The following is a 24,614-nucleotide window of genomic DNA, read 5'->3' as shown; positions in this document are numbered from 1 at the left end:
ATGTGATCATTCAAATGAAAAAATAAAATAATAAAATAAATATATATATATATATATATATATATATATATATATATATACACACACACACAAATAATCATTACTTACTGATTAGATTTGTTTTAGTGAAACATAAGCCAGTGACACTACATTTTGGATTCCAAAGTAAATGCAGCATTGCTTATAAGTAGGGAGTTATTCCCAAATTACATTTGAGATCATTTTGTTTGGCACAAGTCATAAATCAACAGCCGCACATTTTTATGTCTTATTTTTTCTAGCAAGTCTAAGACAGTCACTGCACAAAAACATCTAAAACCTTCCATGCCTTATAACATCACATCTAGGCTCAGCAAAGAAAAAAAAATATTCTCACCATGAAAAGAGTAACATTAACAATATAAAGATATAAATGACTATAACTAATAGGCTGAGGGAGATAAGGATGAATGCTTCCCCATCTGCAAAATGTAGCCATCATCCATCTAAATATTCTTGGTCATGCTGTATCCCTAGACAATAGGTAATTAAAGTGAAATTATTCTATGTAGCAAGCTGGAAGATAAAGTTATGGTCTGCAGACGTAGAACGATTGAAAGAAAAGTATCTATCTACAATTGGTCAGTGTGTAGGGTAAGAATTTTCATAAAATCTACAATGAAATATTTACAATTTTTCAAGGAACGTGCTTAGCTGTAAAGACCTTTTTCTGCAACAGGATGAATAAACTCCCACCTTCTTTACAGAAAAATACCAATTAGACGGATAACTGCTGTACTAATACATCATGTACAAAGGCAAAATAAAACAGAAAATTAAATAATTTTAATTGAAGTATTTTATTGCTTTTTTTTTTTTTTTTAAACATATGAAACAAAAAAAACTCTGGTTAATCTCTTTTCCACCTTCCAGCCAATTTAACCTAGTTTTGCACTTCAGTTTTTAATTAACCCTTTAAAAGGATACTATAGTGCCAGGAATACAAAACTAGATTCCTGGCACCATAGCTCCCTCTGCCTCCCCCCTTCCCTGCACCCCCCTGCGGAGGTCAATTATTTGTCCACCTTTTCCCAGTGCCGATATCCCTTGGCGCTGGGTCCTGGCTTCACTTTTTCCTATGGGGAAAAATCTGACGCTGGATGTCCAGCGTCATTTACCAGACCAAAGGTACATTGTAATTCAGGAATCCCTCTAGTGGGCAGACTTAGTGCTGCAATGTAAACATTACAGTTTATCTGGAACTGCAATGTTATACATTGCAGCACTAAGTTAAAAAGGGACATTGCACCCAGACCACTTCAATTAGCTGAAGTGGTCTGAGTGCCTACAGTGTCCCTTTAAGTGTTCGCATTGGCTTTGCATGCTAGTATTATAACAATGCCCCAGCCCTGAGCCAGTTTCTTTTTTTTTTTTTTTTTTTTTTTAAAAGGCCTCTTATTTTACCCAGTTACTTCTGATGAAAACATGCAAAACCTGTATGTATGTAGGGCTGTCATCTTACTAAAATTGCCTATTTTGTCATAAAATGTAGAATGTGATTGTCATTTGTCAATGCCATACAACTGTTTAGTGAATTGATTACTTCTATTTTTCTTCACCAACAGTGTAGATAGCTATAACTATATTATAGGACTCATGTGTTCTGACAGTGATGCATATAATAGAATGCATTTTGTAAAATTTAGTGAGGCACAGAGAAGTACAATGCTAGACAGGACTACAATGCACTTCATTTTGCTTGAAATAACTCTCTAGTCAATTTCAGTTTGTAAAGATAAGCTCCAGTAGTTCTGCTATAATAATATAGGATACAGAATGTTTTAGCTTTTCAGAATAAGCTTACAAAAATAAAAGAAGCATTTAAAGATTTGTATTCTGTTTTTGTCGAAGATATAACACTTGTTATTTTTGAGGAAAGAAAAAATGTCAGGAAAATCTTTGATGGGAATATGTTAAAGAGGAATAGTCATCAGAGGTATAAGATAAAACAAATACTGGGTCGGCTAAGTAGGACAATGAGAGATAATAAACAAAAATAATATAAAGAGTCTCTTAAAGTACAGCGAAGACCTGGAGTGTATATTCTTCAGCTCTTGCTTTGAATCCTCAGTGGTAAATAGGAAATAAAAAAGCAAAAATAGAGACCAATAGTGCAAAACTGTTTTAGGAAAGCTGGATCACAAACAACATAGAAGTAGAGAAGTGCCAACTCACAATTTGAAGAGCTATGCCCAGCTCCAGGTAAAACAGCATACAGTGGTATTTAATACTCCCCACATGTAGGATATAACTGGACACTTGGAGGTGTATCCTCAAGACTTCTTACAGCATTCCAGATAAGTGTCAGCATATAAAATACATAAAATGGGGAAAAACCCAATGGTGCAATAACATAGGTTAACTGCAACTACACAGACAACACTGAGGTCCTAAGAGTGCCAACTTACAATTGGGAGAGCTATAACCAGCTCTGAGTAAAACAGCATACAGTGGTATTTAAACTCCCCACATGTAGGATATCCTTCTAGCGATGCTTGCAGTGCCGGTCTTATGAAAATAAAATCACAAGAGAGGGCCCATAGTGTTTACCGTATAAAAAATAGCAGTAAAAGGTAAAATTAACGTACTTACAGTGTTCAGAGCAGCCACACTGCTCTATGAACCAGGCGTAGGTGGAATAATCCCCACCAGGGATTTCTTTTGTAGTACTGGATCTTTAAAAAATCAGCCAGGATAAAACAGCAACAAATAAAAGTAAGTGTGCAAAATACTTTTATTGGATTCTTATAAAAACACAACGCATTTCGCCAAAACAGGCTTTATCAAGTATGATGCGGTGGCTACACCGGCAGCGCATCAGTTTAGGACCATACACTCCGAGTTCGAAACCCAGCAGAGGTCACTAATATATCCCAACAAATAAACATAGGTGTAATGCCAGTAAAAAAATGTAAACATAGATACAAATATAACGTTGGTGAAATAGAATAAATGCATACACAGAAATAAAAATGCCACTTGATAAAGCCCTTTTTTGGCGAAACGCGTTGTGTTTTTATAAGAATCCAATAAAAGTACCCCCAAGGCTAAACTGAATTGCAAAATACTGAGTCTTCCCATAGCACAGTGTTCTGAGGCTGACATCCTTCCATGATATCCCAGACAAGCTTTTGGCATTTGCTTAAAAGTGCCATACAAGCACAAGCACCTTTTCAGCACTTTCTGATAGCAATATGGTGGTCAATTGATATACATTGCATTCCCAGGTTGTGCCGTGACAGTGTAAACAAAAGTAAAAAAAAAAAAAAAGAATATTGTTATAAAGCATACAAAAACAGATAACAGTGAAATAAGTCTTCAAAATAAGTAATTAAAATCAGGCAATCAATCAATAACAATGATCTCTTAAATTGTACAAAATATAAGAGAGAAAAGAAACCTAAAGCATGACAAAAAAGATGGCACAGTTTCCTGGTTCAAGGGTGCACTATAAGCACCGTAACCTGCATGCTACAGTGGCTATGGTGCATGGAGTCACCTGGCATTAGGTCACTGGTTTTGAATGATTTTCACCTACCTTGTTCCCATGGACATCTCCAGTCTTACCTACACTTCGCACATACCTAAAGTGGAAGTCTTCCTACTGCATTAGATATATCATTTTTTTTACCTATTTGAATAGAATTTATTAGCTGGGAGAACAAGCCAATTAATTCTGTACAAAGACTGGCATATATCACACATGTGGACGCAAACCTTTGGTGATTACTGAATTGGTGCAACTGAAGAGCCTCAAGGCTCAAGTAAGTGTCACATAATAAGACTCATGTGTGACAGACCTTTACACCAACCGATGCTGTTAGTTTTTGCATTCAAAGTATGTATTTACTTATTTCACCTGAATATAACCCTAGACAACCTGCCTCATGTCAATGTCAACAAAGAATAGTTAAAGAAAATGTAATCGAAGTGCTTATTTGTGTTCCCCATACAACGTGAAACATTCTCTGTATTATTTTGCCTAGTAATCTGGAAAATGATATTATTGTGGATGGTTGAGTTGATGTTGATGTTAAAGAGAAAGGATAGGAGAAACTAGGTTAGACATATATATATTTTGGTCATTATTTTGCTGCACTTCCATGAGAAGTTTGAAGCTTTGAAAATGTATTATCAAATCTTTATAACAGACCTACAGCAAACAGTCATTTACTTTATTATGGCCTATATCAAACAGCTATTTTTCCATGCTGTGTTCAGCCAAGTATTATAAAAGAAAATAGGAAATAAGTGCGATTGTGGCATTATTCGGTTTTCCTTAAATATACTTCTAATAAGCACAATTTACTCCAAAGTAGTCAAACAAGTGGTTTGGGTCATTTTTAAGGAATCTGTTTAAATGGTGTTTTGTGATAACAAATTATTTAAATTGTTGGGTAAGTACATTCAGTTATTTGACTTAAATCCCTGTTCACGAAACATCTCACAGCAAACATGTAGCAAACAATGGAGATTAAGGGATTTATTTCCCACTTCAGAAGATATTGCTTCGCCAAGTACTTCCATGAAAAATTCAATTCCTGTTTAATTCAGAATTATTTTAGTTATTCCCCTAATAAATATTACATGATTATTGCTATGCAGAACATAAAGGATGAAAGCAAACCAAACTGCACATTGCTTATACTGTATACTTTATGTTGAAGGATTAAAGAATTTGAGTTTTATCACCCTGTCTGTACATAGAAGATATGGAAGACTAAGAATTCAACATATACGACTTGCCATTTTAAATATTCACAAATCTCTTACTTATAATGAACTTGTAAATCTGAGACATGTCTTTTGCCTGTGTTGTTGATTTAAGATCAGATGATCCTAATAGTGTGCCATTAATAAATATACAAATTAAGGAGTTGCTGCATAAAACTGCTACGTGGACAACAGTTAAAATTAAAGCAAATAGGAAAAAAGCTTACATCGAGAGTAAACAGTAAAGATATTCGTAGATGTACAAATATCAAAGGTTTATTTATAAAACATAATCAGGCATCACCGGTCCTCCTGAGACCTCTACCAAGGGTTGAAAAAGACCCTTGAAAAAATATTTTTAAAAGCTCGTAAATAAAAGCAAAACTTTTTTACATCTCCGGAGAGCCGAGTTGACAGGTACTTGTATTGATATATTTGTATTGATATACTAAAGTGCTCTAAAAAAATGTAGGTAAAAAAAATAAATAAAAATATAATACAAAAGGTAGTAACCTCTTACATAATGGAATTAAAGCGACTAAATACTGAAAAGTAAAAATAAGTATAAGAAATATTATTTGTTTATTTATATAAATTTATTTAAATAAATAAATTAAATACATTGATTTATTTAAATATAACGTAATACATTTAAAAAAATGATCACTTATACACATAAAGTATAAAATATGAAAAAAGACACAAGTATATGTTTATAACTAGTACAGTCAAAAGAACATTATAGAAACAAAACATATAGCTTGTCAATTAGAAATACATGAGCCAGTAACAATTGTGAATTAGATGCCATAAATGTTAGTAATCAGAGCAAAAGCACTTAAAACTAAATGTTATTAAGCAAAGTAGAGTATAAAAAAAAAACTTGGGTGCAGGATAAATGGGGGGTCAAAGTCCAATGCCCGATGTCCGATTAGGTCCAATGTACGATTAAGCATGAACTGGTAACTGGTAGAGAACACCCTCAGGAGTCCTGTAAGAAGCTAATAAAACACTATGTTCCAATTCCAAAGTAATGCTGCCTCTGAAGAGTAGGTGGACATTTCATAAAACTTGGGTGTTTATGTACATAAGTTTGTTCCACCATATTGTCAATATATTTAGCCATTTCTATTTAGCATCCATCCTCCATTTACAAAAAAAGTAGCATAAATGTGTCCTTATAGTAATGCGGTGGAAGGCTTGATGAATGAATACCTTGTAATCCCTATGTGCTACTACAAGTTGACTAATATAATAAAGGGTTAATTCAGGAGCTTGGTGGCTGCCCAGTCTTTCATTTCCTAAAATGAGGGCCCTCAATCTCCTCATCAAAAAGTACCCATGTATCCAAGGGATCCCAAACCTCTGCACAGTCCAGGCTAATAATTTTTCAATGCAGAGATGCAGTTTGTGTGTATAGTCGATACAGTGTTTGCATGTGTATAGTGGATGGGTGCAGTGTATGTGTGTGTAAGGGATGCGATGTGTGCATGTGGGGTATGATAGGGGCTATGTTCTGTGGGGGAGACAGGGGAGCAGTTTTGTATTTTTATTATAATTTTTTGTTTTTTGTTTTATTAAAGTTTTTCTCCCCCTCCCAGATTCTTACTTCTGTCCAGGGAGAATGGTCCAGTGGTACTTTAGAGAGTCTTAGCCTTCACCTCCACCAGGTGCAGGCTCTTCTCACAAGCCCCACAACTATGTGCTATCAGAGTGTTGTTGTGGTACTCCACAGGCTAAGGTTCACGAGAGAAAGTGGTCTTACCAAAGGTGAAGGCTGAAAGATTCCTGGGACCCACCCCCGACTACCATACAAGCCTCCAATGTCCTGGTGAGGTGTAATATATAAATATATATATATATATATATATATATATATATATATATATATATACATACATACATACATATATATATATATATATATATATATATATATATATATATATATATATATATACATATATATACATAAGCCAAATAGGCTGGACTCGCCTGAACAGGTATACATAATACGGGTGCTGGTGGGACTAATTCATACAACATAGAGCGATGCATTATGAATATTGGGTCTAGAACCCTTGCATGTGCAGGGGCTGTGCCCTCTGATGACAACCCTGATCCTACCAGTTCAACCAATAGAGACTCTTTTTAAATTGACCAATCATAATTGCTAAATAAAGGATTTTCAACAAAATTAACCACTTTCAGGAGGAACAACATTAGGATAGTAAATAAGAATGAATTTGCTTATCTCTGGCTCAGAATGGGTTAAGCAATTTCTTAATTGGTATCATAACTTTCCAATAAGGAAAAATAAAGATACTGACCAGTAATGAGCACATATTCAGAAGAGTTGGAGAGATTGCATACTGAGTCTCAGAGAGTAATATTTTGCAGAATTATAGTATTTGCCATCTTAAACATTCACTGTATGCAAATTGCTACGTATATGGAACAGAAAATTCCAATGTAGTTCAAAAGGTTGTGTTTATAAATAAATATAATTATATCCAATTTAAGTGATAGATCTTGTGTAATAATAGGAAGGTAACCTTTTGAATGGAGCATTCAAATACTAAATGGGGATGTGCCTGGAAGCAGCCAATTAGATGGCAATCACTAGTAAGAAAGCGAAAACATTTATAAATATAAGCCAAGCATAATAACTCATGCAGTATATCTAGTATAACCAATAATACAGAAAGGTGTGTTTGCCACTGGAGAACTAGAATTCTGCTGCTTGCCTCTTGAGTCATGCAAATGACAGGATCTCTATGTTTAGAACTTTGAAGTTATTATTCATAGCAGATAGTCAAGAGCCTCATATTAACAATGCTGATTGATGTTTTCATTTTAGTATGCTGTCTGTTATCATTGCAGTTTTGCTAAATACACATTATGGCTACATAACAGATATGATCTTGCATGTTACATAGCCACATAGCAATGGTTCATCCTGTCACACATTTCTGTTAGTTCTGTTGATCCGAAACTGTTTATCTTTTTTCTAAATACTGTATTGAAAGATAATGGATCCACAGTGCAACATAATTATGGAATAAACTCAGGAGCACAGTCAAATCTTCATTCAATCTAAAATCGTTTAAGAGAACTAAATATACCTCAATACAGAATGCACCTGTCATGGTTGACTAAAAAAAATTATATATAGATATATATGTGTGTATATATATATATATAATTATTATTTTTTGGTTCTAGCAAGTCCTCCACTCCAACGCAGTCGAGAAACTAAAGTAATTTTTTGTTGCAAGGTTGGCCAAAGGTTGGCCAAAATGTAGATCTCCATTTGTCGTACAGCTCCAACTATGACAGCTTTGGGCTCTACTGTTTTCCCATGCTTGCAGGGTTGTATTTAGCACCGAGCAGTGTTTGTGTGTTAAAATGTAAGCATGTTTTTGCATTGAGTATGTTTGTGTGAATGCAAGGGTGTGTTTGTATGTGGTGTTGACATTTGAATGCAAGTATGCATTTATGTGTAGTGTTGGTTTCTGAATGCAAGGGTGTGCTCATATATAATTTTGATGTTTAACACAGAGCTGTGTTTGTATGTAGTGTTGATGTTTCAAGGAAGTCGTGTGCTTGTATGTAGTGTTGAGGTATGAATTCAGGGGTGTATTTGTGTGTAGTGTTAGTATTTGAATACTGAAATGTATGCACATATACACATACACTGCCACACAAATACTATGAGACACATACAAATACACACACACACACACACACACACTCTGCAACACATGATATATCTGAACACAGATATATACACTGACACACACACTGACACACATACAGACAAGCAGATACACATACTGACAACATACAGATACACATATACACAAAATGACAGCATACAGATACACACTAACACATACAGATACACATACTGACAGACATACTGCCACACACACATTGAAAGACACACACTGACAAATATACTGACACACACACATACACACACACACTGACAGACACATATTGACATACATACTGACAGACATACACACAGACACATATAGTGACATACATACTGACACACACACACACACACACACACACACGGACACACAATTACAGCATACAGATATACACAGACACATATACTGACACACTTACAGTCCAACCTTCAGTTTCCTACCTTTTGAGGAGGATGACTGAGGCAGTTGGGCATTAGGCTCTGGCACTCCCGGAATAGCCCCCTCCTCACTGCTCCTCCCCCTCCCTCGGGGCCTCACTCAACCTGGGAGGAAGCGACTTGTGGCTGTCACTCCCAGTTCACTCCCAGACTCCCAAGCTGCCAAAAAGAAAGGGGCCAGGTTGAGCTGTTAAGTTTTGTCACTGACAAATATCCTTACCATGACAACTGAAATGTTAGTAGTTTCAAGCAGTATGGCATTTCTGGTCTATCGAGATCCAGATTTAAATAGCATTTGCCCTTAGTAGAAATAAGTACCTTCTCCTCTCCCACTCAATTTAAAAAATATTATATAAGATATTTTAGGTTTGGCAAAGATAAAAGCAAAAGATGGAATCATTTCACAGGAACAGGCTATGTATGGGCAAATATTTTTATGTAATCTAGCAAGCATCTTTAAAAGAATGGTAATTTCCTCAACACCTGTATTAAAAACAAATTAAAACAAAGCTATTACAGTCATCACCCAGTATTATCCAGGACCAGGATACATACATGTCTCTTTTCCTGATGAATTATGCATGGAGTCCATTGTCCTAAAATGTGTTTTAAATGATGGAAGACATCTTTGTAAACATATTTTAAAAGAACAAAAGAAAACACAGCTGTACAGGATAACATACTCCAAGTTAAACGATGATGATGTAATAGAAAGTAAACAACAGCACTGTATGTTACAAACAAATATTTTAAATAATCAAATCAGGACAGTGCAGAAAGCAAAAACAAAAAGAAGGAAACTCAATAAGCTAATTATACAATTAACACGTTCTCTTTGCTGCTGGTAAGTCAGCAACCATCAGGGAGTATTCATGTGATGTTTCGAAACACTAACTTTATTAACACCTAGTTGTTGGCATTCAAAATACTAACATAGAAATCCTGATTTGAAAGTGATGAAAAGGTTGGTGTTTCAATTTTTCTTTTAGACAATCAGTCCGTCCTGTAGAGATGGATCATTTTGTTCTAGGAAAATACATGGTTCAGATGGTCCAGGTGTAACGATTGATGGTGAATATTTTTATAAGCCATTTCAGTAAAAATATGAATCCTTGTTAGTTCAAAGCTAAAGGAGAAGTCAGTTAACTTACTATGGGGTACTATTTCAGTTTTAATTCGTTTTTAGTTCTTTATTTATATCTTGCTCAAAGACGGCAGGCAAATGGTTGACTATTCATGCAATAGGACAAAAGTACCACCCCATTTTCCATTTTCAAGATAATCAAGCGATATTTGCTAAAATGTAAAATTCAATGGAAATTAAAAGTGAACTTCAAAATTAAAATTGCATCCTCATTAACAATCTCTTTGAATTTGCTATTCTATCCCAATATACTGTATATCCTATTGTTTATATAATTAATTCAGTTATTTTTCCTGCAGAATACTGCGCTGTAACATACAAAGCACACATCACACTATAAATAAAGCATGCACACATAATGTTGATGTTTATTTGAGCTATAAATAAAGAGGGATGGGATGTGAAACTTGCCCAGGGCATGGAATTACAGCGATTCTTTTCTGATTATTGAACTTCGTTAATTAAATTACAAGCTTCTGAAAGCGCTATAATTAAAATGACAATTGCTCAGTTTGATTAACATTAAAAAAACTTCTCCATAGTTACTATTCCACTGTTTGCAACTCATTCTTGACAGCTCAATGCTCCATTTAGTTATTTATGCTGACACATTTTAACACTTTATTTAATACATATTGGCAAGTGGGAGATCCTAAAAAAACCCACTAAAAATGTGTGTCTTGTGAACAGACACCCAAACGTTTAACTTTGTATGGGAGCATTATATATTTGTTGTCCGTTATCACCTCCCTTGCTACTTGTTTTTCTCTTCTTAAAGGACCACTATAGTGCCAGGAATACAAACTCGTTTTCCTGGCACCTTAGAGTCTTTGGGTCCTCCCCACCCTCATGGCCCCCCTCCCACCGGGCTGAAGGGGGAGGAAGGGGTGAATCTGCTATGTTTACAGCTTCAGGGTTAACCCTAGATGGACCTGGCACCCAGACCACTTCATTGAGCTGAAGTGGTCTGGGTGCCTATAGTGGTCCTTTAAGTTTAAAAGGCAATCTAGATGTAGACCCCTTGCTCACGGTGCCTAGAGGGATATTGGCTATACCTCACTGATGATACCTTACAAGGTTGGAACGATCATCTGGGGTTGCTGTAACTCTTGTGCAGAGGGAACTTGCTGGCTTTTCGGATCTGGACTGCCCGTACAAGTGGGACGAGTCTGATATGCTTCAGATATGTTCTCTCTGTAATGGCACAAGATGAGCTAAAACCAGCTTGAAATCTGAGCTGGGACCCACCGAAGGGCAGGCTAATTGAGCCGTTGTCCGTTCTCACCTCTCTTGCTACTTGTTATTCATTATATATTTAAAAAACAACAGAGGTTGTTTTTTCAGTCAAATAATTCAGTAAAGTGAGAGTTTTTTGACAATTCAATTTAATAATATCTATGCTTTTAGTTTGACTATTTCAGCCTATACAATGAAAGTCACATTTCAGTATATAACCATGACCGCTATTGTAAGCATTTGGCATTTGTAAGTAGAACTACCATTGTTCTCACAATGTCATAACATGTTCACTTTAACAGCTAACTGCTCCCAACACGCTGAATATATGATTTTGACATAGTAGAACATCATGTATTTTTGTGCTCTGGAAGCATTTTTAAGTTTACTTACCTGCAGCCCCTCACTTCCATGTCAGTGGATCTGTGCATGTTACAGTTCTGTAACATTTACCCTCTGTTGCCACTTCCTTCCTCCTGTGGATAGTTCCCCAAACAGGGCCATCCTACGTGCTGATGCCAGTAGGCTGACTGGCATCCCATATTTTCGCAACAAAAATGAGGAATGCCTGCTGGGGGAGTTCCATTGTGACAAGGATCAAATAACTACCTAGGGGAGGGTTCTCTTGATCTGCTTATCACTTACATTTTTTACATTAGACCATGTGTGTTGCTAGTTCAGCCTAGCATGCTCAAATATAACACACTTCTGTCTAAAAAAAAAAAAAAAGAATGCAGCTTCAGAATTAATCTAAATTGTATGCTGTCTAGGAGGGTCTGGGAGGGAGGGTCTGCTGCTGATTGGCTGGAATGTGTCTGCTGACTGTGAGGTACAGGGTCAAAGTTTACTCAATGATGACGAATAGGGGGCGAACCGAACATCGCATATCAACATCACTAATCAAGATGTAGTGCACAAAATCTAGAGTGCCCTGGTTTAGGCAAGAGTAGTTGGTATGGAAAAAAAAGTCAACTCATCTGTTTTCACAGCTTGACTATTTAAGTATCTTGCAAAAATAAGTCAGCTTTAAGAATCAATTTTTAACTGACCTAAGCTGATGTTTTTCAGTTGACCTTAGAAAGTAGGTTAAAACGTCAGATAATGCTGAATTAAATCCATTATGTGTTTCCTGTACATGATGAAATCATGTCCAGTATTTAGAAGCATCTCTGATTAGTATGAGAACCTGTTGCTCTATTTCGGAAATATAAACTCCAAGGCACTGAACCAATAGGATTGCCAAGAAATTCATGTATTGTATGTAGTTTTGACAGATTTCGGACTTGGATTAAATATGTTCTTTAACAGATCATGATCCAAGTCAGAAAAACCGATCAAGAAAATATGATAGTTAAGGACATGTCAGTTTCTGGCATTTCTTTCACCTTGGAAATTAAATTTGCATCCAAGAAGAATGCAAATTGCCAAGTAGGACTCCATGAAGCAATATGCCTTTTGATTATGAACACCATAAATCTGAATCTTACTTTTGGAAAAAAAATCTATATGACTAGAAGGTTTTTCCAAGTGCTATACAAATGGACAATATCAAGGGATTGTGATAAGCATCTTTAATGCTACATAGCTTATTAAGGGGAAAATTAGTTCCACTGCAAAGTAATATTTGATTAATTTTATATTATATTTTTATTTTCTACTAACTAAACATACGACTGTCTGCATCCATCTCAGGTCATTTTTGGATTCACTGATTAAAACCTATTTCTGGGAAAACCTATTCTCTGATTATACTTTACATAAATGAAGATCTTATTTCAGTTTCCGAGTGACTATAAGCAAATAAACAGTACATGTTAAAGGAAAAAAATGCAAGTGGAAAAAGACAACATATGGCAAAACTCTTAAGATATTTGTAAGCAAAAAAAGCAGCAAACAAGCATAACAAAACCAAAGAAAAAGCTTGCAGTCGAAAATTTAAAACCATAGAGACTAAAATCTTAAAAGGAAATAATGTAAAAATTAAAACGTGAAAATGTAATCATATATATTTACTTGAGATAGAGGGGCAGATAGACAGACAGACTGGCCTATCGGATAGATAGATAGATAGAATCAGTCAACCCAAAAGAGCATACAATAGGCCAATTGGTGTACTGTAATATAAGAGAATAAACAATATTTCACAAAAAAAGATTTTTGCCATTATTAAAATGATTGACCAAGAGAACTTTAATTAGATCAAAGGGATCTAAACAATGGGATATTGGGCAGGGAGCTGTACCTAGCTCTGTATAGAATTAAATGATTGTATCTCTTATTGTTGTCATGTGGAACCAGATTTCAGGGCAGTAATCTGAAAAGAGTGTCTAAAATGTTTTCAAATACTGCACAACACTTGCTAAATCACAGTATTATATGAGTTACAGCAGTGGTAGGCAACCATTGGCACTCTGGATGTTGTGGACTATATCTCCCCTAATTCTTTGCCAGCATTATGGTTGTTAGAGCATTATGGGAGATATAGTCAACAACATCTGTAGTGCCAAACGCTGCCTACCCCTGATTTACAGGAAAATAGATTCTACTTAACAGATTGCAGATCAACAAAAAGGTATTGTCAGGTTGAAAAATAAATGCAATTCTTAATTGGACGTTAAATGTAAAATAGTGTTATCTTCCATATTAATGACCATACTATTACTGAAAGGAACACTATTGAGTCATGAATGCAAAAGTGTATTCCTGACCCTATAGTGTTAAAAACCATTTTAACAATTTTTTTTTTTTTAATGAAAACGTACCTTTATTCCAGTGCTGCGTGGTCTGCTGGTGTGTTCTTCACCCCATTGGCTGAGATAATCAAACCTGACAATCTAAGCTAATCCAATGCTTTCCCAGAGGAATGCATTGGAAGGCTATTGTGCATGCATGGCAAAATTCCGTACTGTGCCAATCAGCATTTCAATCAGCATCTACTCATAGACTTGCATTGACTAAATGCATCTCTATGGGGAAAGTTCATAGTCTCCATGCCGAGCAGCACTGACCCAGGAAGCACCTTTAGTGGCCATCTGATTGACTGTCACCAGAGATGTCCCTAGGCAGTGATGTAAACACTACCTTTTCTCTGAAAAGGCAGTGTTTGCAGCAAAAGGTATACCAAGACAAAGGATAATGGATCCAGGACATCATTTATGAATAAATTCAGAACATGCCAGAATTGTGTTGGTCCTAGTAATAAAAATAACATTTCACTTCATTTCCTTATTCATAAAATGAATCGTGAATAAGTAGTAAACCATTTATGCTGACTAATGACTTAATAGTGAAAACAAGTGGAATAAAATGAAAAAAAGTTCATAGGGAGTTCAGGACTTAAAATTTCAGGTCCTACACTACAAGCCTGGTCTAAAAGTTAATCACGAACTGCAACCCTGGAGAGCCCATGGCACACTCAACAGGGGTGAATTACTACTCACTGGGGCTGTATTTTCATGAGACTAATGAGAATGTTGATATTTTAAGAACTGAATATTACCTAGACAGAGTGTAATAACTTCAAATAATATTTTATATTAGGACCTGGGATTTTAATACAATGCCAGATTGAATTAAAGTATGATCCCGTTAAGAAGTAGCAACATTTAAAGAACATTTGTCTGATGGGATCTGTGCAATATTATAAAATTGCTGCTCTGGGTTAATCAAGAAGTACAATACAGCCAGGATAGAATGAGAGTATGATACTAGGCTGTGCAGTACCACTATAGCTTACTAAGATTTATTTTAGAGGGATGTGGGGTTACAATTCACTGTTTTTTCCATACAGCTAGATCTTATAGTTAACAACACCATAGACAAAAATCCCCTTTACAGACTTTCTATCCAGTGAAGTTCATTTGTAATAGTTCTTTTTGCAATGGTCTAAAAGTAACAATATTTGTATTTGAATCATGCATCTGGTAGAGTTCATACAGTGTAGCAAGTTACCGCTCTAGATAAATCAACAGTCAACCTTCCTAGATTTGTAAAGAGTGAAAGTAGGAAAATGGAAAAAAATCTGGCAGTGAATTGCTTAGAGCCACAGTAGTTGTAACAAGACAGCAGCTATCACTAAATGCCATATTTAGTCTAGAACTGGGGAGCCCAATAGGTAGTTCCCAGATGTTGTAGAGCTACAGCTCACAATGCTTTGCATGTATTTAGAATGCCTTTAGAATGACAAAGCTTCCTGTAAGCTGTAGTTTAAAAACATCCGTAGATCTACTTTTTGGGTACCCTTGCACACATTCTAAATGGAATGATACATTTGGGAATCTACTCAAAGGGACAGACAAATAATCATCATCTACACTGGTTTTGCCTTGTTATCTATAAATATTAATTGTAGAGTATCTGCACATTCCAGATAGAACTCTACAGTTGTAAGTCTGGCTAGCATGTATCTATATTGCTGTCACCCTAAAACTGTCTGATATTCTGTATCTGCCTAGACTTGCAACAAAATTAAAAAAGAGAATAAAACTAGCACCAGGTTAACATTATTCTAAATCAATGCATTGCCAATAAAGTTTCAGAGTACAATAAATTGAATCCCCTCAGTATGAATGAGAATGCATACTTTACTTGTGGTGGCTATTTAAAAATACCAGAAGTAGTGCATCAAACTATTCAGCGGAGCCAAGTCAGTCTGTGGGATATAACAAATCATTCCACTGGGGGCTACTGCCCCACAATTGGGCATGGAAAAGGTATCACTGTAGTTTAGAGAATCAACATGACCATCAATTATATGATGTATGTGTCACGGTAGCCGTACCCCAACACGCAGAAAATAGGAAACCCACAAAAGGTGGATTATCAGATGCCTTGGCAAAATCCAAGTAGATCACATCCACTGCAACACCCTGATCTATACTTCTACTTACTTCTTTGTAGAATGCAATTGTTCTTAATAAAATAAAACATTTTGTCAGAGCAAAAATATTTGAAAAACTTATTTTTTTTAAAACACTGTCAGCTGAGAAATGTATTTTACAAACACAAACTGTGTGTCCATTGTCATATTGTGATGCAAAACAGGTACCAACTAAGTTTTTGAAAAGAAAAACAGACTTTATCAGAAAAATATAGTCAATTGCAATGACAATCAGTATGACCATAAAAAATTCACATATACAGTAATAGCAAAGTCCTGCATTTGAGCCCTAGTTGACCAAATATGTTAAATATAATTGTGAGCTTGTTGACACATGATGCTAGACTGGACTCAAAATGAAGAGTTAGTTTGCAAATTATCCAATGGCAAGAAGGTCTCTTACTGCAGCTTTGCTCCGCCTCAGTGTTGATGACCTCATAGGAAGTCCAATGCTTCACATGGTTCTAGAGAAATGTATCCGATCTGTTTACAAACAAAAAGCAAAATACAGTAGACAGGGTAAAGCTGGGAAACACATGTTTAAATCCACACTGTAAAGGTAATTTAGCTTACTTATGAGTAATGCTTTTTTCTGTCGTTAACTTGCAGGCCTTGAAAGATCCTACATTGTCTGCTCGCAAAGACTTCCAAAGGGAGGCAGAACTTCTTACCAACCTTCAACATGACCACATAGTCAAATTTTACGGTGTCTGTGGTGATGGAGATCCTCTAATAATGGTGTTCGAATACATGAAACATGGGGATCTTAATAAATTCCTAAGGTAAGTAATAATTTCATAGAATCAGTGTAGTAAAAAATCAGAAATAGACATGATGGTCTATGGGGAATGCATTTCAACATCTTGCAGAACATGAAGTTAATTCCCAGAACACAAGTCTAATAGGGCCAATTACTCAATCTAATATGATTGGTGCTTAAGTGAATAAGTGTTGTTCTAGGTTATGAAATAATTTATTGAAAAATATAAAAGGCATTCATATTTTTATAGTTGAGAGAAAACAACAATTTTCTCATCTCAATAGTGTACATAAAATAAAGAGATTAAATGCCAATTTTCTACTTTTCATAAAAGCTCTCTTTTGGGAATACGTTGCCTGATTTGAACCTGTGTTATTCAAGATCAAAGAATAACATAAGTACACATGACTCTCTGTAATCCATAATGGTTATGAGTAAAGGGGGCCACATATGAGGGCCTGGTTACTTGATGTAAGACACATAAAGCCTAATTTTAATATTGTTGGATAAGCTTTACAAAAATGTTTATACTTGTGCGTAAACTTTTACAATTATTTAATATAATGAAATATATTTTAAGTTTTTAATATTTTGGTATTTTTACATATTGCTATATATTTTTGATATTCTAATAGTTTGGGAAAAAAAACAATTAATTTATCCAAAAATATTCAATCATTTGAAAAGCTTATCTAACAATATTAAATTGAGACTGTAATAAACAGTAAACACAGACCTCTCTTATTAGTCAAGAGTTAATGGAACATGCATTTCCAAATATACAGTGAGTCAAAAAGGTTATCATGTGAGTGATACATGAACTTCTCATAATAGGTAGAAATTGTTGCCTTTGAAGATAAATTGTTGCCTTTGAAGATTATTAATGGATATGGACATATACTTACCGTAAGCTGGCACCACCATGTTTTCAGTGCCATCATTCTTCAGCTCCTGCCAACTTCATCTGCCTAGAGTCATCATCACTATCTTACTCATATACATGTGAGATTGAAATATTTCCCATAGATACTCTCTGGTATGCACAGTACAGTGCCCTTGGAATCTTCTGAGTATCACGCACCTGTTTTTATCAGTCTTTGCAGCCAACAACTTGCAATTATTTTGTCTCCAATCACAAATCATGTTAACATATTTGGATTTTATCATATGTTATGAACATACTGTGTTAAGCCCAGCATGTCAAAGTACTCGAATACTGATGGGTCCTGCTCTAAATTGAACCTGCTTGATATACATGCTGACCTATACTTACGGCTTAAAATGATAAATGAACCTAGTATAAGAACTTCTCCAATTTATATGCCACTCACTTTTAATGGGGTCCCTGTGAGTGAAGTGTTTGACGTATGTACTGTGTAGAAAAGAAACATTTTGAGTATGACAGCCCATTTTTTGTTTTCACTGGCTGGTGGGAAGTTATCAATATTGGAGACAATCATATAATTTTAACTCCAGTATGTATTAAAATTACTCTGAGCTAGCTTGGTTGTAAGATCACTGTACATATTGACTACTGTCATGGTTTAATTTAAAATGCATTTACAAAATCAATTTAGAGGCCCCAAGTATAAATCAATAGACCCCTAAGTGTGTGGAATTATGAAATTCACAGTCGCAAAAGATGTCTGGCCTAAATTGAAAACTACTATTTAAGATTTAAAGACCCTGGTGGTATATATAGCTTTTCTAAAACTATTCTGCCTTCTTTCTGGTTTTTAAAGTGAAACTGTTGAAAATTATACTTTCTTTACACATGTTCCTTTTGTTGTTATATTTCCCAAAACTTGATTTTTTTTTACTTACCTCCTGTGAAGCTCCATTGAGTTTACCTCCTTAAATTGGCTCCAGCACTGCTATTAGTCTGCTTTCGTGGCTGTGATTCTTGTTTTTTGAGAAGCCTGCCATGGCTTTCCCATGTCTGGCAAAGCTCCCATGACACTGATGTGCTTACTTCATTGACAGCACATAAGCCCATTGAACGAAGTGATGTCAGTCGTCAATGGGTTCTTCCACCCTGCTAAAGCACCAACTTGGGTTGAAATGTGTTTTGAAAATTGGTGCAGGTTGAAATGTGTGAGAGGAATGCCATGCTCCCTACTCCCTCTGTAAGACTATTTATATGACGTGTGTAGCACACACGCACAACGCAGTACATTGAAGCTGAGCCAGATAGCCGCCACTAGGCATTTTCTCTCTCAGACAGACATAGGTATAGAGTCTATGCTAATAGTCTGTCTGCCTGTAAGGAGGTGAAGCATGATTTTAGAGTTGTTGTTGTTTTAAAGAAATCTATACATTTGCTACCAATTTGGCTAGCACACTGTATAGATGAAATACAAAGAGAAATGCATTTCTGCTAAGTGGAAAGTACCATCAAAGGTACCCTTTAAGAAACATTTTTTGCATAAGGGCAACCTAGTTATTTTTGTAGCAATGGAAACTAAATATTGTGCAATTGTCAATCTGCATATTTACAGCCTTGATATGGTAACAAGATAGACTTCTAAATAATGCATTCTTTACATGTCTGCTCCAGCCTAATAGAATTATTACAATTTCCAGTGAACAGATAATTAATAGTGTTTGCAAGTGCTTGCTTTGATGCTATTCTCCTATTACATAGAAATCATGTTTTTTAAAATGTAATGGAGTGGTACTCACCTCTTCAAATAATTACGAGTATCGCTTGCTGGTATTTAGTAAATTGGACCCTTGATATTTCCTTGTTATGAATCATAAGCACCTACATAATTGCACTAGGAGCTGAGGAATGACTACACTGCAATGCAATTCTTCACATTGTGTGTTAGTATATTCATTTTCATGCATTTTGTTCTTTTTTGATGAAACAGATTTCTAAAAAAATAATAATGATTCAGTTTTCAATTCAACTTAACATAATTAATCCCAGGGTGTCTGAATCGTTTCACTTTGACATTAGCATACATTTTAATCAGTTGAAATTCTAACAATAAATCTCATGCCACTTATTAAAACATATACAATGCAATTTAGTTTTTTTTTTGTTTTTGTTTTTTGCATTATGTTTTTATTTGACGCATCACATATTTCAGACACAATAAAAAAAATCATACTGTGCTATTATTGTAAAATACATAATACATACATACAGATAGACATTCTCTAACTAAGAAATGCCTGTCTTCTTCTCATGGATATTTTTTTTCAGATCCCAGTTACCTTTTTTTTTATTTCCCTATTTTCTATAGAATTAACAGAGAAAGATTCTGCCTTGGGTTGAAAATGCTTACTTTAAGTAAGGGAGCAGAATTTTTGCCCAGTGGATGGTTATTTTAGAGCTACCAATAAATTATTTTGTAGCCCATTAATTGTAATAGCCCATAATAGTCATTCTTGACACCTGGTTTGGGTGGTAAACTTTGAAGTGAGGTAGACACCAAAGTATGATATATCCTATGTATTACCTGCTGTGTTCTGCCTCATCTGTTATGTGTAGGCACAACCTGTATGTGAAAGCTATGTCTGGTCCGTATAATTTGAATTATACCATCAGGTCACATGTTTGGTATTGTTAAATGTCACCTGAATTGGTTAGCATTATAGCAGAAGAGATGAAGCTTATGTTTAATCCAATCAATAAAACGCTCAGCAAACCTCTTTTTATGGCTGGAAAAATGTTGGATGTAGTTGTATTGTACGACATTGATTTTTCTTTATTCCTAATAGAAACATAATTTGGTGTGGCTGGTATGGGAAAGTATCATTTAAATAATTTTGCAATAGGATGTTTTCTTGTTCATAAAGTTTTTGCTATAATCTGACATTATATGGAGATAAACTGTTCTGTTTACATGGGTTCTAAGAATTTTCAAAGGGAAATGTTATTTATTTGCTTAGCGTGTTACAAATTCAGTGTTTTGTTTTATATTAAGTACGCTTTGCAGCTTTTGACATGTCTAGTTTTCGAGTGTGGACAGTGGCTGGAACCTTGTGAAGCATCGTCTTTTGAGACCTTCTAAGCACTTAATCACCAACATGGTCGACAGCTTAAAATTAAAATGACTTCCCCTGCTGCATCGGTCACCTTTATTGTTCAATGTTTTCTCCACAAGGCACAATGAACTGCAATAAAACCTCAGGAACTTTATTTATGGCACTGTTCTAAGAGAAGCTGGTTATAAAGTGAGCTTTTCCCATTTTACTGCTTTTCCAATTTTTATTGAAAGTCGCAATTAAAGTCGGACAAATTCATTTTATGGTCTTTTAAGAACCTACCATCTCCTCGCTTGGAAAAGACACAGAGTTGTTAAATGCTGGGAGAATCATTTTGGGCATAGTAATGAAACAAATACGGTAGAGAACACTCCAAGTGACCTACTGCTTTCTTGGACGACCAAACACAGAAACAGATTTCTGAATGTGTTTTATATGGAACCCGATTACATCTCAAAGCTTTTTACACAATCTGCACAGCTTAAAAAAATAAATAAAATAAAAAACATTGTTGATAGTAAACAATTAAACATGGAAATAGACTGACACATACTGTCAAATTTGTAGACTCCACATTTGAAACAAAAAAGTTATATATGTAAGTTGATTTGACACACTATAAAATAATATGTGAAAATGTTAGGTGTGGTTATGACTGGGAGTTGTTTATAAAAAGCAGATCATTTTCTATCGGAACATTTGCTGGCTATTCAGTTTGACACAATTCCATTTCCTACAAAGAGCCAAAATAATATTTTTGCATTTTAACTGACTTGAAGACTATCCAGCAGTATTAAAAAAGGACCCGCTTCAACAGGATTATAAACTGTAGAAAACATTCTATTTCAACACTCCCGAACATTTTACAGCTCTTCTGGAGCTTTTGTTTTGTTTGTTTTTAAGAGCAAAAGGTCCTTGAATGTTCAACCATGTTGCACGTGATTGGTTATGGGATTTTCCAGGAGAGGTGATGTGTCAATTTCCACATTTTGCAATGACAGTGCTAAAAATAACTAATTCCTTGTTAGATTTTATTTCTATATTTATTCATTACCTGTCTAATTGGATTGCTTTTAAGTCTGCGGTAAATAAGCAACTGCAGGTATATGTAAAATACATTCTGAGAAATCACAGCAGAACGCAAGAAGTGGCACATTTTGTATATTTTACTTTGGTGGGAAATGTTGACTTTAGTTAATTATGGTGCCACTCGGATTTTAGACAAATGCCCCTGTCCAAAATATGCATTAACATTATGTATTTTTATGTCTTCGCACATCATTGATGTCTTTGACCAGTGACCATTTAAGATAACAATGATATTTGTTATAGAATAATATGCATAATATGTGTGTATGTGAGAATGTGGGCAAGGGTGCATGTGTGTATTAAAAAGTTGTAATTCCCTTTTAATAGGCAGTTATGGCCTGCTACCATTTGCTTACTGAGTAGAGCGGAACATGTTTTTAAGAGTTGTTCTTATGCATTTTCCCAGCATGTGGTTGGTCTAAAATACAGCAGATTGCTTGTAGTACCAAACTAAAATTGCTTTATGTACTCTCTTGAAAAACATCAATGCAATTTCAGGTTTCCACTTTGATTGATATAAGGACATTTGTACATATGTTTCAGAATGTTACAAAATAATCTTTCATGGTAGAACAATTTCTAGGCTTGATTTATCTTAAAAAGAAAAATACACATACAATGCTTATTGGTTTGTTAGGAATGGTTAGATATACATTGCACATTTTATTCTTTCTTATCTTTTGAAAGTGATTTGTTTACAGTCATTTGAATAGTTTTGGGGTCTATTCAAGGTAAAAATTAAATTACCAAGTGATTTGCTATAGACAAACTAGTTGCACGGAAAGCTGTTGCATCAGACTTATTCTGTATTTGTTCATTGGAATTAGTAATGATGCGAAATGTTGTCAACTTGCTGTTACTAATACAGGACATTTTGTGTTTTATGAGATCAGTCTCGTGAAACCAAGTCATGTCAGTTTTTTAGTTGTCATGATATTGATGACCACATAAGGTGCATGGTGAGACATGTTGGACTCATTTTTGTCCAAAGATAGAACATTTCCTGTGACATCAGAAATTGTGTCGGATGTCCGTTTTCCTTGTCTGAATGTTAATTCAGGAATTGTATCAGAAAAGGTGCGACAATGGGCCAATCATTATATGGCAAAATTTAAACGTAGTATAACATTATGTATATATTTTGCAGTATACTGATAAAAGCATTTGCATGCCTCATGGCTCACAGATCAAGTGAGAAAAATAACCAATAAGTTGAATATATATGTATATATATATATATATATATATATATATATATATTTATTAAGTATATAATATATAAATGTATACATATAGATTTTTTTTACTGCCCTTCCTTTTTTTTACCCATATTTTTCAGTTGTCATTTGCCCTTTGAATAAAATCAAAATTTAGTTGCTGTTCCCAGACAACAAAATCTTTTTTTTTTTTATTGCTTTTCTCATTTTGTTGTCTCCCACCCATGAATACATTTGAACATATTTAAAACATGTTTTTGCTAGTATGTAATGTGGGTATATATTTCAGCTTGTTATTTGCCGTGCAAAATCCGTCCAAATTACATATCAATCCAAAACAAATTGCTAATCTAAAGTCTAATGTAGAGTAAATATCTAGTAAGTGCTAAAATGTAGTTAAAACATTTAACATAAAAAATAAATAGGAAAAAGAGGTTCTTTAAACTACAGATAAATGAGTAAAAAATCATAAAAAGAAGGATAACTGTGTCTAAGCAGTTCCCATCAGGATTGGTATGGATTGGAGTGGTGACAATAAATTAGTAACATCATTGACCCCACCCTATGTACCATGGGCTAACGGTTAATATATATGAGCAGGGGAGGCTTGAGTTCCTTAAACTGCGTTTCTATATGATATGGCATTTGGCATTGAGTCCCCAAATGCTGCCTGTATCATATTTCCAAGTCCTGAGAGGTGGCGGGTTAATGTTAGTGAGTAAATTATGTTTGTGACATCATAACCTAAAACCTTTGGCCTCTAATTCCCCTCCCCTGTAACATTAAACCCACTGCCTCTTACCCTTCCATCTTCACTTCTTTACTACAGAGACCTACAAGTAGGTTTCACGAAAGACAAACAAAAGTCCCTTTCTGTTTCATAATGCTATTTATTCTGAAATCCCTTTTACATTCTAAAGTTTCACTTCACTATTTTGGATTTTTTTAAATTAATCCTTTTCTCTTTTTTTGAGGTTTTGTTGCCTCTGTTTTATGCCATTCTTTTGCCATGCGATTTTTTTTCCCTTTGGCTTTTCTGCTCCTCATCTCACATTTTTTTTTTTTTTAACCATCCACCTGATTTCAAATCCCAATTCTTGCACTTCTTATAAATACCCTAATTTGTTCACTGTTGTTATTTTGCTCTTAGCTATGTATTTGAAGTCCATCATGCTTTACTTTACCTTCTCCTTCATGTTTTCCTGGTATCTGTCTGCTGTTTCTTCTCTATTCATTTTTCTAACTGTTCAATTGTACAGGCACAACACAGCAAGATGCTTACTTCAGAAATGGTCAGTTGTGTCAGGTTTTCATTGCATCCAAGAGCATCCTCGAATTTCTAGCTTGGTTACTGCTCGCCATTCCTCTTTCACATTCTTTTA

The 24,614-nt window shown here is 34.9% G+C and overlaps 1 protein-coding gene across 2 annotated transcripts in view; it reads left to right on the top strand.

Moving 5' to 3' along the window:
• Window positions 1-24,614, top strand: part of NTRK3 (neurotrophic receptor tyrosine kinase 3) — a 560,615-nt gene that overhangs the window by 497,254 nt on the left and 38,747 nt on the right. For both annotated transcript variants that reach the window (XM_063448881.1, XM_063448879.1), the window contains exon 14: window positions 16,780-16,952. In XM_063448881.1, the coding sequence (XP_063304951.1) occupies window positions 16,780-16,952 (173 nt within the window). The remainder of the gene's footprint in view (window positions 1-16,779; window positions 16,953-24,614) is intronic.

Source organism: Pelobates fuscus, chromosome 3 (genome assembly GCF_036172605.1).
Source record: "Pelobates fuscus isolate aPelFus1 chromosome 3, aPelFus1.pri, whole genome shotgun sequence".
Lineage (NCBI taxonomy): Eukaryota > Metazoa > Chordata > Amphibia > Anura > Pelobatidae > Pelobates > Pelobates fuscus.
The sequence above is the reverse complement of the archived record's forward strand: the minus strand, read 5'-3'. Positions and strand labels throughout refer to the sequence as shown.